At 37.0% G+C, this 17,259-nt stretch overlaps 1 protein-coding gene across 2 annotated transcripts in view; it reads left to right on the top strand.

Annotated features, from left to right (window-relative positions):
• Window positions 1–16,800, top strand: part of sntg1 (syntrophin, gamma 1) — a 53,416-nt gene extending 36,616 nt beyond the window's left edge. Inside the window, exons 13-17 of one of the 2 annotated variants that reach the window (XM_036519186.1) lie at window positions 6,609–6,680; window positions 8,930–9,082; window positions 9,533–9,625; window positions 14,382–14,492; window positions 15,743–16,800. In XM_036519186.1, the coding sequence (XP_036375079.1) occupies window positions 6,609–6,680; window positions 8,930–9,082; window positions 9,533–9,625; window positions 14,382–14,492; window positions 15,743–15,925 (612 nt within the window). In that variant the 3' untranslated portion in view covers window positions 15,926–16,800. The remainder of the gene's footprint in view (window positions 1–6,608; window positions 6,681–8,929; window positions 9,083–9,532; window positions 9,626–14,381; window positions 14,493–15,742) is intronic. The other variant, XM_036519187.1, reaches the window with a different exon arrangement.
• The last annotated feature ends 459 nt before the right edge of the window (window positions 16,801–17,259 follow it).

Raw genomic sequence — 17,259 nt, forward strand, 5'->3', positions numbered from 1 at the left:
TTGTGATTACAACACAACCTTTGAAGTTTGTTATTTAAAATACTTTTGATTTGAAAGCAGACGGTAAGAGGGATAAAGACTGTTTCCACAATTGAAAGTCTACACATGCCTTAACAGTCATATACAAAGCTCTAATAAATTCTAAACAGCTTAAACTCATAAATTATTGTTGTTGTTATGGCACTTTCGGGATTTGCTACTAGCAGTTGAGCATGAAATTTATTATCAAAACGTGCTAAAGCAAAAGTTCTCTGCATCAATTATTTAAAAAGCCGTCATTTCTCTGAGCAGAATTCGTACACGTTTTTAGAATTCACATCAACTCTTTTTTGACAGATAGCGGCTTTTGCCATATGTAATCGATCAAGACCATCATTACCTTTTGAGAGCCATGTAGATCATCCCCCCTTTGCTCCTTTGGTCCAAAAAAAATAAAACTAAATAAATAAATCAGTATATTTCCATGCACTGTTCCCCTCCATTTTTACATATTTCCAGATCAGTGCATCAAAATACTATAATAAGTCAACATTACAAGTCATTTGTAATATTGATTTTAAATCCTATTTCAAGTATGTCTATAAAATGAAAACAGCGCAATGAAGTGCAATATCCATTGCATATTAATATCAAGTGAGCATATTATTATACATTAAAGTGAACTTGTTACACATTACAGTGTATCAATTAAGTGAACTTATGATACATTACTCTGTATTAATCGTAGTATACTACATCATTCTAAAATGTGGAAAATGTGTGTGTGTGTGTGTGTGTGTGTAATTATATATAGAGAAAGCAGTGGTCAGATGGAAGAGTGCACTATGTGTGTACATATATATATATATATATATATATATATATATGTATATTCCATCTGACCACTGCTTTATTTGTGTTTGAGACAGAAAATACAGGGAAAAAATGAATTAAATAATTCACAAGGCCATTTCCATCTCTGAAGTGCTCTTTCAGAGTTATTGTACATTGTATTGACTCCCCTCTGCACTTTCAAGAGGGAAAAAACAGTTGAGTCGATATGATGCATCAGATTATTCTTTAAGGCCTGCAGAGACCAATATGGTCTATCCGTCTGTCTGCATCAATCTATTGTACCTTATTGGCAAGAGATTGCTAGTACAACAGCAACTGGCAAGACACAAAGGAGTAGGGTAAAATCGGCAAATTCCTCAGATGGGGCTAGCTCCTTCCTCAGTTCTCTCTCACGAGGACGATTTAACCTTGGTTGTCTCCAGGTTATGACATCTATGAACTGCTTTATTCTGACCCAAGACCTAAGGACTCCTGGAAGTAAACCAAAGGATACTGTTAAGCTCCTCTAGGATCGTTGTTATCATTGGCTAAAGCTGGTGTTGGCCCCCTCAGCCCCTGTGGGAAAAGGAACAGTGATGATTCACCTCGCCGGCCTGATGGCAGCCTTTATGCTTGACCAAGCAAAGAATAAGGGCTCTTTCTTCTCAAAAGACACCTTTAATGGCCAAATGGGGTTACAAACAGTATTTACCCTTTTTGTGAAAGTTACCAAATGTATTGATGTAATAGACCTGACTTTGCCCCCAACAGACATCTAAAGGTTACCCAGCCACACAGGCTGTTGTTCTGTGTGACTGCTTTGCAACTTGGCAGATCGTAACTGTATTGGTAACTTTACACTTAAGATTTTTGAGATTTTCTTCTGGCTACTCTTTTGGCTAATGAGCAAGTGTTACTTATTGTACCACTTCTGTACATTGATGCTTTATGCAGGCTAAGGACCACTGGCAAAAACATATCGATCATTAGAATACATTTATCTTTAATATAAACTGATGTACACATGTAGCTCGTAACACAGGACATCATTATCTAGCTAAATTACTGAGTTTAATATAATAAGTTAGAAAATATAATAAAGCAGCTAGCCAACTATTTCATATTATGTTAGTAACTAAAGAACATCTTGTGAGCTGTCTAGTTAGCTAGTTAAGTTACCAGGATGACACATTGTGGAGGCAAAATTCTGTTTAATGTTACCTGCACCCTGATGTCATAGCACAAGTATTACTGAATACTACAGGTAGAACTCAGTGTAGCCAAACTGATAAATTATCTTTTTGCACCCATGGCTGGTCACTATGGGAACTCCCTCAGGCATATAACTCACTTCCACCAAAGAGGTCTTGGATGGAGATCGAGGGATGATGTGTCTGTAGTTGTCATGACAGCCTCACTTTGAAGTAAGTGAAATAGGGGCCCTTTTTGTGCCTGTGAATGGGCATGAGCTAATACATGAAAACCTTGCATAGCAATTAACTTAAGCAGTGCAATAAGCAGTGCCTCAACTGCACAAATAAGTAATCACTCATGTTATTTTTTAATGCACACGTGCATTAAAAATCACAGTAAATAAAAGTTGCAGCCAATAACAGCGAATCTTAAATTATAATATGATGCGTGATTAAATCCAGTTACATCAATGACCTGTTTATGGATTACACTTTACACATAGCCATAATTCCCATAAGGAAAGTCCTAACAAAGTAGACAGCTAATGAGCTAATGAACAAAAATTGAACTGATATGCATTTATGTTAGCTCATGATTCCACAGAAGCGCTGGATTTCAATAGCATACATTAACTAACATCATTTTTTAAGTCTCCAGGCTTGATAAATGTTTAATCTCTTTCTCCTGACGATGCCATCTGTCATGGTGTGCGTTTTATTTCATCGTTGGCCTCCTGCTCCGTAGCAGAGTCGGGCAAGGGCATGTCTTTTGTGATGCAGATGTTGTCGAACACCGGGGCCTGCTGATCTAATCCGGACACTCCGGACTCGGGCGTGCGAGAGACATCCATCAGGTCAATGCAATCAATAAAATCTCATTTTCCTCACCCCGAGCAGGCTCTTCTCCTCTGTGCTGTTTGAGTGCAGTGCTGTCCAGCTCGTATGCCTTGTGTGAAGGATTGAAAAACCAGTGGCGTGGGCCAGGGTTTCACAGAATATTGAAGAAGTAGAAATTAAATCAAAAAGAATACTCTATTATACTCAACTCTGTTTGGTATTGTGTACAAGAACATGGGTGAACAGTGAACTCATGATATCAGTTTAGTTTATTTACATTACATTATTGGCATTTAGCAGATGGCATTTGTGATGTACTGTATTTTGACCAGTCCCAGCAAACCAACCCCTTCCAAATTAAGACCAATCCTTTAACTGCAATCTCAAGAACGCACTGGCAGGTGACTGGCTTAAGTCAAAACCCAACACATCCACAGCATCATCGTCGATTAGTGAGCACATTTCAGCTCACTTTTGTAAGATGACAGCTTTTACTTCCTTGACCCATTGGGATAGTGCTCCACTTCCAGCTGTAATGGTAAATCTTCCTGCCCTTAGCAAGAGGAGCTCACGGGCAATTTCTCAAGTTCAATGGTCTAAAATACCTTGTTGTCAAAACTGTTGGGGTGTAAAAACAAGTGTATGTAATTTAGTAGGAAAAAAAACAATTGTAGGATATTTGAGTCAAGATGCTGTAACTGCCATAAAATGGAGAGAACACCAGTCACTCCAGTAAGTTGACACTCACCAGAGAGCCATTATATAAAGCATCTATTCCCAAAGGCACTGGAGAGCTCCAGCTGAGAATCCTCCACAGCGTCGTTGCTCTAGATACATGAATTGGGTGAGATATTTTCAGGTGCTGGTCACAGCATGTAAAACCTTCATATAAGAACCCCCTCTCCCATTTAACATGCTGCACATAACATGCTACAAATACTTTGTGCATTTGGATTTTATGGACAAACCTGTATACCTGAGCATATATTTCCAGATATCATCCTAATCCTCATCCTATTTGGATTCTATGCACAAACTGTTTAGCTGAGTATATATTTCCAAATAGTGCAGATATTCACACAAGGGAATTTTTTTTTGTTGCAGTTGAGGTAAATTCTAAACATCTCATTTCATAAAACTCTAACAAAACACATTTGCATACTGTAGGATGGGAATTGACTTGAATGTAGCGGGGTGTAGTGTAAGTAAGGTGAAGTAATTGATATAATTTCATGGATTTAATTTTTAATTTTAAGTGATCATTTCATTGTGCTCTGTGATGAAAGTCTGGACTTACTCTACTCTAAAGCTCTGGAATTGCCCATCTGTTTTGTGGGTGTTGTTGCCAGAATGACTGTCTATAAAGTTCTCTGAATATTTCTGGTTGTCACTGCAATGATAAAAAATTTATCTCACCATCACATGCCCTTCAAAATAGACGGTGAGACTTGAAACGAGCAGAAATAATCTGTTGTGTTCAACTGAAATCCCTCCTATTATTGTTCATCAGCCATCTGGTCAACTAAGACAGTTCCTCAATGAACTGGATTGCTTTCCCCCTGTCTATGTCTTCTTCTCCAATTACTCTTATCTTGTTAGGTGAAGTCAACATTCATCTTCTAAACTTTAACGTTTGAATGCTCTCCTTTGTGCACCCCTCATTTAATACCTTCTTCTCTCCATCCCAGTGGACTGAACATCAGATCAACTTTGTTTTTTCCCCTGATCCGCTAGCCACCTCTCCACCTTATCTACTCTCCTCTGTCACTTAGTTGCCATCCCACACCACTGAGACCCCGTGTTGCCTGTCAGCTCTTGTTGTCCATTTCATCCCGTGCTCGCCTTTGGTCCTCTGGGCCAGCTGTGTGTATGTGATTAGTTGTTTGAAAGTATTCACAGTCTGTATCCAGACTATTAGTGCACTAATGCATACTGTAACAAAAACCCAACAAGCTTTTAGGCCGTTTGAGAAACTCGCTCTGACCTGCTGAGTGGTGGCCACATTTACTCTGAAATGAAGCCACATATGCAGCATGGTACCATTTAGGAGAGAAGTGTGTGTTGGAAAGCATTGTCACTACAAATATATGTCTTTCCCCTATACGTTGTAAATCCTTTCCTTTTTTGTGACAGCAACTCCTAACATGGTGACATTCAATAAGCTGAAACCACTGCATGCTACATGTGGTAGTGTGATTTCTGGTTTCCGCATTCAAGTTCCTCCAACTCGTAGACAGATAGGTGTACACAATGATCATTGTACACCACCTGACAGAAGTAGTCATGTGGGCGTTCATATAAGTTGACGAGCAGGCAGGAGAGCAGGGGAAGAGAAGGCTTGCTACCTCCTAATAAAAATGATCAAAAAAGACTAGGTAGAGAGAGTACCGTTTGGATGTTGAATGTTAATGGTTCATGTGGTGGCATTAGTTCGACTTGAAATGAGGACATGTAGATTTCAAGTTGCTTGAGGCACTCAAATGACATGTCTGTACAAAATGCACAAAATCTCTGGCTAATTATCCTGTTGCATTTCACAGTGTTAATCTGTCTGCCTCCACCAGTAACTATTATATCAGAAACAATGCTACAATGCTGTAGGTCAAGGCTGATTGCAGTTTGCAGATGGGTAGTTACCTAGCTGTCAGAAAAATACACAAATATACAATAATAGGCAGACAAGACAAATAACTGAATGTTATTCTGTTCTGAAAGCAAAATTCAAATGAAACTAGATGTGAAATGTTGCTTTCTAATTATATTGTTCAATTTTATTGTTCATCAGTATTCAAAAAGAGTACTGAAAATATTGAAAAATAAAAGGCAATTCTTCATTTAGACATTGTTCCTTTTTATTTAGACCAACAAGAATATTTGACATTGCTTTAGCGACAGTCCAACATAAACAGTAATATACTGTTTATTTTCAAGCTGAGATTTAAATATCCCCTTGCAGTGTTTATTAATAAAAAACAGAATTAAGTGCTTCCCTGGAGGGTCAAACTATTGTTCTTCAAATTTATTTCGATGATGACAGTTCATCTTCAAAACAAAATGCGAAAATTAAAGCTACCTGAATACTGAAAGCTCCTAGGCAGCACAAGACAGCATGCAGGGGTAATACATTATTTTATTTCTACTGTGTGGACAAGTAAATCCACAGTATCTTAAATCTATCAAAAGGTCAGACATAACGGTGGCATTTACCTTTAAAATGGAACCGGCCGGATCAAAATCCATGAACCAATTTATGAAAGCATTAGGAGAAAGGCACGTTTTATACCACATGATCACAGGGTAGAGGTCAGCAGAGGGAAGAAGATATATGGTGGTATCTCTTACTCACTAAATGACTGACCGACTCACTCACGTGGACTGACTGGCTGTGCAAGCACTGGGAGTCACTCGCTGAAGGATGTTGGATGGCGAAAAGGCCAGAAAATGAGCAGCCGTCGAGCAGTGCCTCCATTCTTTTTTTTTCTGTTTTGGAGTGAAAGCTGATTAACATCCTGAGCTCTCCCTGAAGTGATATTTGCCTCCTTAATTAAAGGAAGATAAAATGCCCTCGGAGGCATGCTGATGAATTTTATTGAAAAAGTGTTCCTACTTTAACAGCATTTGAACTTCTTTCCTTGTTTCTCGTGAAATAACTGCTTCCGTACCGAGCCCATCAAATTCAGCACACTCTCAGTTATATTGTGTGATCTGCTGTTCCTTTTACTTGTCAAAAATACAAGTAAAGCTATTTATGATGAAATGTTTCAGGTAACCACATGGGACTGGACCAGGGCAGAAAAAAGCTTCACTGTGTATGAAATCATGTGCAAAATTTTAAAGGTAAGGCCACACTTTTCATATATTAAATAACTGTGTGTGCTGTATGTGAGTGAGTTTAAGGGCTGATATAACAGACGATACTACAATACCATAGCCTCTTACCAACCAAATTGGGGAGACATTAATGACCACAGATGTAAACAGGGACATTAGATAAACGGCCAACTAGGCCATAATGTCAAAGTATATTTCACGTGGATATTCTTTAGAGGTTTCAGCACTAGACACAAGTGATATTTTGCAAGTCATTTTAATTTGAGATTTAGAGGTTTTTGGCACATTTCATGGACATCCCTGACTGTACCTGCATGAACTATTCATCTTTGAAAGATGGGAGTCTGAAAGAAAGGGCAGTTGTGTCAGTACAAAGATCTTACTTTATGCTGAGCGCACATGCAGTGGAAAGTTTCAGTAATAATTGTTTGAGAGGTGGTAAGCTAACTAATCAGAGCTGGCTAGTTAGTTAACATTACCATGACAATAGCTGCTAGCTAGCTAGAACATCACTTGCAGCTACCAGGATAACAAACAATAAGGTTAGGTACTAGCATGAGCATGCCAGCCTACATTGTAATAGTGATGGCAAGGGCCACTAATATTAGCAGAGGGCTCACAAAAATAATGTGAGCTTTTGCTTGTGTACTTTTTAATGAGGTACTTTTTATTGTACAATTAATTTCAGGAAAATATTTTTTTTTCTGAACTAACAGTCTTGGACAATCTCATTTAAGTAGAGGTACTATTTCAATCACTGTGTTCAGTTCATAGCCAAAAGTGTGTCTGTGATTTTCACACTTCGCTGAAAGTGTTAGGTGACAGCAATGTTTTTGATGGTGAAATTTCCATAGAAATATAAATTGTTACAAGCACTGCATACATCTATTGACATGCACTGAGATGAGTGGTGCATGAGATGTTGATTGCCTGGTTGCAACAAAATTCAACAAAAGACACTGTGATGCAATCATGACTGTGTTCATTCATGCTTGCAGGACCAAAACTATCAAAACACAGATGGGGAAACCCTAGCAAAGCTTGGAGTGATATATTGAAAGCTCCAAAATGATCATAAACTGACAGCTTATAAACAATTGGCAACAGAATTTCAGTGTTCATGGTATGATTTTTTGATAGATATCAAGAAAAGAGAACTTTCAAATTTCCCTTCTATCCACACATCTAAATGGAGAAAAATTTGAATGGACTCACATATTAATACTTTACTGCAGATCAGAACAGATAAGACTCCCATTTTTCGACTAAATTACCTGCAGTATGAACTGTTGGAAGACATACAGAATGTACTGAATAAAGGTACATATGTAAATTCTAGACATGAGATAAACATTTAAAACAGTACTAGTATTAGTAAAGTTATAGTATTTTAGAACCTATTTCAGTCCTAACATTACAAAACAGCCAATGATGGAAACATGGAGGTAAAGAAGGCATCTGTCATTGTGTTATACATTGGATTATTCTTACCGGCATTTGTGTCCATTCACAAAATATTTATTAATGAAGCCTGCTGTAATGGCCTCAATGGGATTGCCAAAGAGAAGAAAAGCACAACAATTTTCTCAAGAGTAACAAGCATTAAAAGTAAAAAAAAAAAAAAAAAAAAATTAGGGGGGCCAGATAATGGAACTGTTGCTGCTTTTAGTGATTTTAATGCTTGGATAGAGAAACATAATCATTTCACCTTTGATATTATTAACAGTTTAGGAAATAGCTCTGCCAAATTAGAGTCATGTGCAAAAAGGACCTCTGACCTGTTAACCGGTAACTTTCATAACATATAAAATCAAACTCAAAATACCAATTAACATCTTCAATTGACCTCTTTTGTATATTAGAGCAGGTAGGGAACACGTAAAAAATGCATGGTACATATTTATAACTGACATTAAAAAACAAACAAACAGTATGAAATATGTACTGTAAAAATATGTAACACTGAATCATTGCCAGCTATAAAAAGAACAGCAAGCATAATTAAAAAAAGAAAATAAAGAAATACTCAAAATAAATAATCTCACCATCAAGTCCATGAAAGAGAGATATGTGACAGTCATTACAATGCGTTATCTGATTTCATTCTGAGCAACTGAGTGAGATGAAAAAAAAACAAATATAACAGCTGTAGTAAAGAATATCAGCCAATTTTGACTGTGCTGTAGCACAACGTGGATATTGAATATCCACTCATTAAACATTGTGACAGAGTTTATAACTGTAAGTTTTCTCAGGACAGTGACCTTCTGGACCAGCGGAAACACTGCTTCAGCCTCCAGACAGAGTGTGGGGAAGACATGTTCTTCAGTGTGGAGCTGGAGAGTGAGCTGATGATTTGGGAGAAGGCCTTCCAAATGGCGACCTTCTTAGAAGTTGAGAGAATACAGGTACCAGTCGCACAACAACCCAATGTTTGCGCCTCTTTCTAAACAGAAAGCAAAAGAAATCTGTTTGCATATTACTTGCATTCAGACTCTAAGAATTTTAATACTTAATATACTTTAATACTAGTTTTAATACAGGACTGTATGTTTAAAAAAAAAAAAAAAAAAAAACACCCTAGATGTAAGGCCAAAGCATAAGATTTGACATTGGCAACTACTTCAAATGGTGGAAAGAAAATTGCATATGAAAAAATAACATATTGAAATATAAATTCAGGCATAAGAAAATAACAGCATTATGCTTCCTTATACCCCACAACATTGATTTGCATGCATATTGAACAATCACTCTTTAGAGACGTGAGAAGGAAAAACTGCTTTTTCAGTGTTGCTGCTTATACATTTCTGCTGTACATAGTGTCTAAGCACTCTAACGTACTGTTTGTTTTCCAGTGCAAAACATATGCTTGCATAATGGAAAGTCACCTAATGGGACTCACAATAGACTTCGGAATGGGTTTTATATGCTTTGATGCAGCATCAAAGGTAAGTTAATGAAGTAAAGCCAATATTACTGTTTCACATGAATATTCATCATATCTAAAATAAGGAGAGGCAAGATAATCAGTCCATAAATAAAACAAAAAACCCAGTATTACGGGAAAGATTTTGCACTTTGTACTCGGAACAGAATTACTGAAATGGCAAGAAGTATCGTTTCATTATTCTAAAGCCTTTTCTTACATTGTACACTGGACAGAGTATGGTTTGCCTGGCTTTTCAAACATAGCTTTGAGAAAAGTTGATAAATTATGTTTTCTTTAATACAAATACAGTAGCAGCAGCTGCTGCAACTTCTTTTGAGGTGCTTTTTCAGGAGCTGAGGAACTCATTAAGTGTCATTACTGTGTAATGACGGACATTTCAGATGCAGGGAGAGGCCTTCATACTCTCACATAGGCATTCAAATAGTTGAATACCTCTGGGTGTTGAGGACATGCAATACTGTACTTTGGCCAAGATATGCCTCAAACTGGAACTACAAGAGTCCAATTTGTACTTTACCATTTATTTTAACAGTGTAAAGGTTACAAGGATACAGAATGACGGAAGCATTTTATAGATTTCTTTTAAAATGCAAAGTTTCTAGTTATACAATTATTTGGGGGGGGGGTCTCAAATATGAATGTAGTGAAGCTGGGCAAGAGGACACATGTTTTTTATGGCCCCTACTTATTCTAAACTGTTTAAACACATAAGTATTATGTGTGACATATTAATTACAACAGCTCTGCACATGTGTAGGCTCTGCAATACCAAGGGTTAAGTTTCTCTGATTTTAAGAATTTGTATTTTTTCTTGAAACTCTGTTTCTCAAATATTTTGAAACAGTAATGACATTAAATATGCAATTGTTTATTCTGGTCAATTCTATCCTATTTTTAGTTTATTCGTAGCCAAATGCTAAAAATGGAGTTTGTAGGTTCCACATTCTCCTGAACAGGAAAAATACCTGGAAAAAAAACATTAATATATATGAAGGCTGTCATGTTTAAAGCTACTTGCCATCTCTCAGTGCTGCATATGTATAACCATGGTGGAGATTGCCCTTAAGCTTGAATAACCCTCTTCATATCTGTCAAGACATAGTAAAACAGAATAACCTCAAATTATGGAAATATGTGACATTCAGGTATGTTTGGGTGTGTCATAAAATTGCTAATGTGGATTTATTGGCAAAGGCAAAATTCTGAATGCTGGGTCTGTCTACAGGGGAGTCATGATTTGTAACTTTCACTAAAATCCTTTCACTAGTTATGTATAATGTGAAATTTAGGTATTTTTGGGTATGTAATAAAATTGTTAGTATGCGTTTACTGGTAAAGGCACCATGATGAATGTTGGGTCTACCGTAAGGGAGACACGAATTTCATTCAGATCATTTGCTACGGTAGATGAAACAAGACAATTATGCAAAAATGAGGTTTGTACACACAAAACAATTTGGCTTTAAATGTATCCATGAAGGAAACAATGAACATTTTGTATGACTGATATTGCAGTTACAAATAGGAAATTAGACATTGTATACATAAATAATATATATTTCCAGTTGTATAAATGGAAAACATGTAAAAATTGTCAGATATGTTGTTCTGGATCATTTGCTAATCAAAATCAAAATACAAAACACATATTAGCTTATTAATTCAATAGTAATAAAAGAGTATTATGTAAGGATAGGTGGAAGGTCATATTTAAATAACATTTATGCCAAGAGGCACTAAAATGTTATATAAAAGGAGAAGGAATGTTAGAAAATGGCATAATAGTATTTTTGTAATACGCATTTGCATTTAGTTTTGTCTAATTTAATTTTTTTACAGCATTGTTTTCCTCGTTTTTCTTGACAGAGAACCATGAGTGGAAAGCCTGTAATGATATTAGCTTCTATAGCATATATATATATATATATATATATATCATTCTATAATTGTCTATAGCAGGTTCTCTGTGCTGGTTTTCATTCCAGCTGAGCTCTTAGTTAGGTTTTATTGAGCCATCAGTTGAATGCTCATGTTGAATTAACATTTCTTAAGCAAACACTCTTACTTCTTGAGTTGTTTGATATGTTGTTCTAATGGAAGGATACAAGTAAGGTCTTTCTGTATGCTACGTCTGATGATTTCAATACCTTAGGCAATTTAGTTAAACAAGTAATTGCTGTGAATGCTTAGGAGTAATTAATACTTCAGTGGGGTGTAGAAGTACTTGAGCAATTATGCTTAATTGAGACAGCTCCACCAAATTTGACCAGGGGGCAGGTAATCTATATGTTGAACAAACAACTTTGTCCACATAATAGCACAAATACGTCCCAAATAAAAGATGTTCTTTAACAAATTTGTCGCAGACTAAGTTTATAAATGTCAAATCAGCTGAAGCGGCTTAAGCAAACCTTAACTGAGAGCTCAGCCAGAATGAAACTTATGGAAAGTGGGTAGAGAAACACTCTGGTCTGCTTCATCTGTGTAATTTACATATAGGCAATTGTCAGTTGTTTTATATGTCAAATGTGAATTCAAGCATTAATGCTAATCACAATGACATTCTGGTTTTCACTTCTGTGTTTTAATGCACAAAGTACAATTTGTACTAGTTTGAAATTTTTAGCAAGTTTATTAATTAAATTCTTGAGTTGTAATTGTGAAATATTGATACAACAACATTTATCGCCTGAAATGTTATTTTTGCATATAATAAATATACAGTGCACTATAAATCCTGTACTGTTGTGTTTCAGCATTTTTAGTGTAATAATTTATCTTATCCGGGAACCTGTGAGCTTGGCTTGCTGTGAAAAAAAAGAAGAAAAGAAAAAAAAAAACAACCAAGTCTCATAAATTAACAATGAATGTACTTTCTGCAGTACTTTATTGTAGCTGCCATAAGACAATGGCTACCATTATACCTTATTCAGTAAGTTACAAATTCCACCAATTATATTGTACCACATACAGTAGTGACACACTGAGGCGCTTGCTGAAGACCTGTTCAAAGACCCTCATGTCCAAAGAGCCCGTCATTGATAAAATAGAGTATGGAGAGCACTGCAGATGGTTTGAGCTTCTGAAAACTGCACAGAGAAGAAAACAACCCTGGAAAACTATGTGTGGACCTGCAGTAATCAGAATGTCATAATGCATCAGGCCTCTCCATTAAGTCTCGATCCCCCTGAGAGCCCTTACTGTGTCATTGGTTTTCCTGTGCACTGACACACCTGGCCTTTCTTCCTCAAAGGGCTGCTACCTGCCAGCAGGGCTCTCCTTGAAAGTAGACCTATGTGTGATTTCGGTCTATGTAAACAAAACTGAATTCACTACCCTACACCCCGTGCTCCATTCTACTGATGTAATCCCATGCTCTTAAACTGTCTTTATGTCACCCTTGTCTTTTTTATCACGTTTTATTTTGTTATTTTCACTTTGTTCAGTTAATTTTTATCAGTGTGATCTCTCTCGCAAAACACATCCTTGTCCTCTCGTCCATGATCATTTGTGTATCATGATGTACAAGGTACTCTGCAGCAATACTGTTGTTGAGAATGGTAAGCCAAAGTGAACCAGAATCCATTGGGGGACAAACCAAAACAAATATGCAGCCAAGTTCCTAAAGCTTTCTGTTCTCATGTTTCAAGAGTAAGATATACAGTTGAAGACAATGCAGATTCTGAGCTGCCCCTTTTTTTCCTGTTTTTTTACCTGAATATTGTCACTAATGGTACTTTTCAAACCATTTATCGTCAAACTAAAACGTTTTGAATGAATAGCAATAATTGATTGCAGAATAATTTACTGATTAACCTATAAGTTTTGCTGTCTGTTAAAAGGATGAACATGAACAGTGAGGAGGTATTTTAATATGCAAGTGAGTTTTCTCTCTGCTAAACTTTGCTTCAGTAAATGGGAAGGCTGCCTTCACCGATTTGTAGTTTGCTGATATAACTTTTCAAAAAGTTGTTTCTAAAAGTTGTTGTCTTTTCCACTTAACTATAATAAAAGGATTTCTTAAAAAAAATACAGACATGATAATTAATATTGAAATTGCTTCATATTATTTATAACAAACCCTTTTGTATACTACAAGAATCACGAGGTGCTTTTGATCATTACCAGTACTTGCCTAAAATGTGTGATTGCTTCCATATAATAATGATATTGTTTGACACCGTCACACACTTGGGACCCTGCAGCTAAGCTCTGAAGGGTTCTGTGTTGCCGGTCCCAATAATTCTGTCAGATGAGATGTCTGTAGCAGTATACAGCTGTGGACAAGATTTCTTCAGATGATATCAAATTAGGCTTAGAAGAGGAAATGAGGCACTGCCAAAGCATTCTGCATACAGATATAAAAGGGAAAGCAATCTAGATAAGCTAATGGAAGTACAAGATTCAAAACAATCCATTTTGAAAAACTGAAATGAACATTGGCAGGTTTCACAGGATTTTTTGATTTATCAAACAAGAATTGAACTTCTTTGATTACTTCTCAGATGCAGGGGCAATGGAAAGTCATGCAGGGCTTAACCAAGATGGCCGCAGCTGTATCGGCCCATCGTGTGGGCAAAACTGCAATGTTTAAATTGTAAATTTAAATGTAGTCGACTAGAGCTCTAGTTGATTGATCAGTTGCTCACTGTTGCACAACTGTCTGCTGTGTTTTGGCCTTTTCATGAATGTTAACAATGGCGGTACTCAGTTAAAGGTACTCAGTGTATACTTCACCTTACTTTTCCATTCAGGCTGTACTCTGGCGATACAAGTTCTCCCAACTAAAAGGGTCGTCTGACGATGGAAAGAGCAAGATCAAATTCCTCTTCCAAAATCAGGACACTAAACTCATTGAAGCCAAGGTAACAAGTCTTCCACTGTTAGTCCCTCTCTGCTACTAAGTACTTGTTTAGGTTTATAGAAACATGAATATGCCTGACAATCACAGAATCTATCATGGCTGTACCCTAAATATTGATGCATGACAGAGAACAGGGCCTCGTAAAGACCATTTTAAATGACACTGCTTTTTATTAACAAGCAAAAAGTGGTTATACATCATAACATAAAAGGGTTATCAGGATATCCAAATAGCCTACTTCATTTTTTTTGTGAACTGAGCAATGGCTACTTAGGAAGTTATTTCTGTAATTGCAGAACTGTGTGTTCTTTGACAGTCTAATAAGTTATCCATTGATTGTTTAAACTAGCCTGATCGATAGCTACATGCGCTTCTGGCTGGAGCACAAGGCACTTTCATACCACAGCAATAAAGGGAAATATTCATGAGGTGGAGGCATGTCATGGCAACCTTAACTTCCCAATTTAGTGTTTTGTCTGTTTCAACTCAAGCAACCCCTTACACTGGGTAAATTGCACTGGGGAAATCTCAAGAAGTTGCATAATCCTCGATCTTTATAATGAAGAAAATATCTCACTGAAAAAAAGAAAATCAAATGGACACGCTCCGCTTTTTAAAGTAGTTCTCCACAATCAGTGAAAGTAAAGTTGTGCCAGCATATAAATGGACTTCTGATTCAAGGTGTTTGTTATGATGATGATAACCTCAACTGCAATGGCAACATTCTACAAACACAGAAAGGAACTTGATTTTGACATTTTAATAGATTATGTGATTGCTTGCAATTTTCCCATCATGAATATAAATCATTTTCAAGTACTGTAAGAATTTGATGAGTGCTGTTTCCTTGTGCTCAGTATTAACCCTCATGTTGTTCAGTCTTTTCAAACAATTATTTTCACAAGATCCAGAATGATGTATTTTACATTTGTAAAATATTTTCATTTGCAAAATAAGACTTGATGACAGCATTTGAAAAAAAGTTGAAACAGTTGAAATAAGACGTACACATCTGGATCTGGACAATGAGAAAAAAAAAAAAAAATTAGGTTGCTTAGCACATTGAATGACAGCAAAGACAACAATATCAGATCTAATTGATAAAGCACATGGTTTGGGTTTCTGGTACAGTATAGTAGCATGTTTGTATCGCCTTGAGCCATAAAGGCGGTATGCATGCAGTCCTACTTATGTCAAAATGAATGAACAATCCGCTATGATCTCACAACTTGGCGTTTCTTCTCTTTCCAGGAGCTGGAGTTTTCGAATCTGTTCGCGGTGCTGCATTGTATCCATTCGTTTTTCGCTGCCAAAGTTGCTTGCCTGGATCCGCTGTTCGTGGGTAGTCAGGGCACGGCGGCGGCGGCCGTGGCCAACGTGGCGGCCACCGTTTCTTGTACTGCGCCGACAGGGAAGATCAAATTCTCCACCTGACAGCGCCCTAATGGGCAGACCTCCCCCGTTTCCCCGCTCCCTTGGGGGTTCCCTGGCTGTATCACGACACACAACATGCTCATCATATCACAGCCTGGAGGAAAGCCACACCGCCCTGGCCAGCACAGGATAGTTTCACCATTAAGGACTAAAGGAATCCTCATGAAGACCGTGTTTGTTTGTTTGCTTGCTTTTCCTTCAGAGAGAGCGTAGCCTGAACTGCAAAATGGAGGATTTTAGTGTACCCCAATTTTAGGGCGCAAAGCTGCACCACCAACTGGAAGCAACCAGAGTCGACTGATAAAGACATTTTGATCGGAACTCTGAACTGATTGGACCGTCGGACCCGTTTTAAACGCATTGGAATAAAATAATTTCCAGTTAATTTTGAACCTGTGTTCAGATTATTCTAAATGAGATGTTTACAAGTATTGAGGTAGTAAGAAAATGGCAAAGAAATGTATTGATGTCTCATACAATACTGCAGGTGTTGGCGCTGTTTAAACTGCTGTCTTTTATTCCATAAATCAGACATGTTCATATTTCTTTCCCATCAACGGCGTTGCCTGCAAACTTTCCACCACAATTTTAATCTACCTTTCCATTGTGACATCATCTGACAGATCACAGCACAGGTGAACTTCCAGGACTCTGTCAATCAAGCTGATAAGCCTCTTAGCCAGCCTGAGTTATTTTTTATTTTTAGTGTATTTCTTACCCAAAAATATACTACCGTAGTACCTGCCATTCTAACATGTCATTCTCAGAATGCACCCTAAGAGTTTTCATGTTGTATGGACTAAGTAGTATATTAATTGACCTTATATTTAGTCCATTCACCCAGGTTCAAACACACACAGTAAATCTTAAGTCAATCAATTAACACCATGTTTTATTTATTAAGTTTTATTCATGAGGAGCAGAGCACATTTATATGAAAGTTACTTGTGTGTAAAGCTGAGGCAAACAACACTTCTAATCTAATTTCTGATGCACAGTTTTATGAAATCTTGGAATTGTTTATGACTAACCAATATATCCTTTCTTCAATTTTAATGTTCAAGGATATCTTTTAAAAAATCACCTATAAAACTTTTATTTGAAAAGAGCGAGCTCCTCATCATTTCAATTGTCAGACTATCCATTATCAGAGAAAGTCTGACTGGGATAATATTAAAATATGTGGCTTCTGCCTCCCCATCAAAAGGTTAACTGCCCCCTATTATGGTCTTTAATCCATCGAGTTGGTAGATATTGTCAAGTTCTGTTAAGCATTACCCCTGTCTTATGTCCAAAGGTCTCTTTTGCACAATTGTAGCAAATAAAAGTGTATT

Source organism: Megalops cyprinoides, chromosome 24 (assembly GCF_013368585.1).
Source record: "Megalops cyprinoides isolate fMegCyp1 chromosome 24, fMegCyp1.pri, whole genome shotgun sequence".
NCBI lineage: Eukaryota > Metazoa > Chordata > Actinopteri > Elopiformes > Megalopidae > Megalops > Megalops cyprinoides.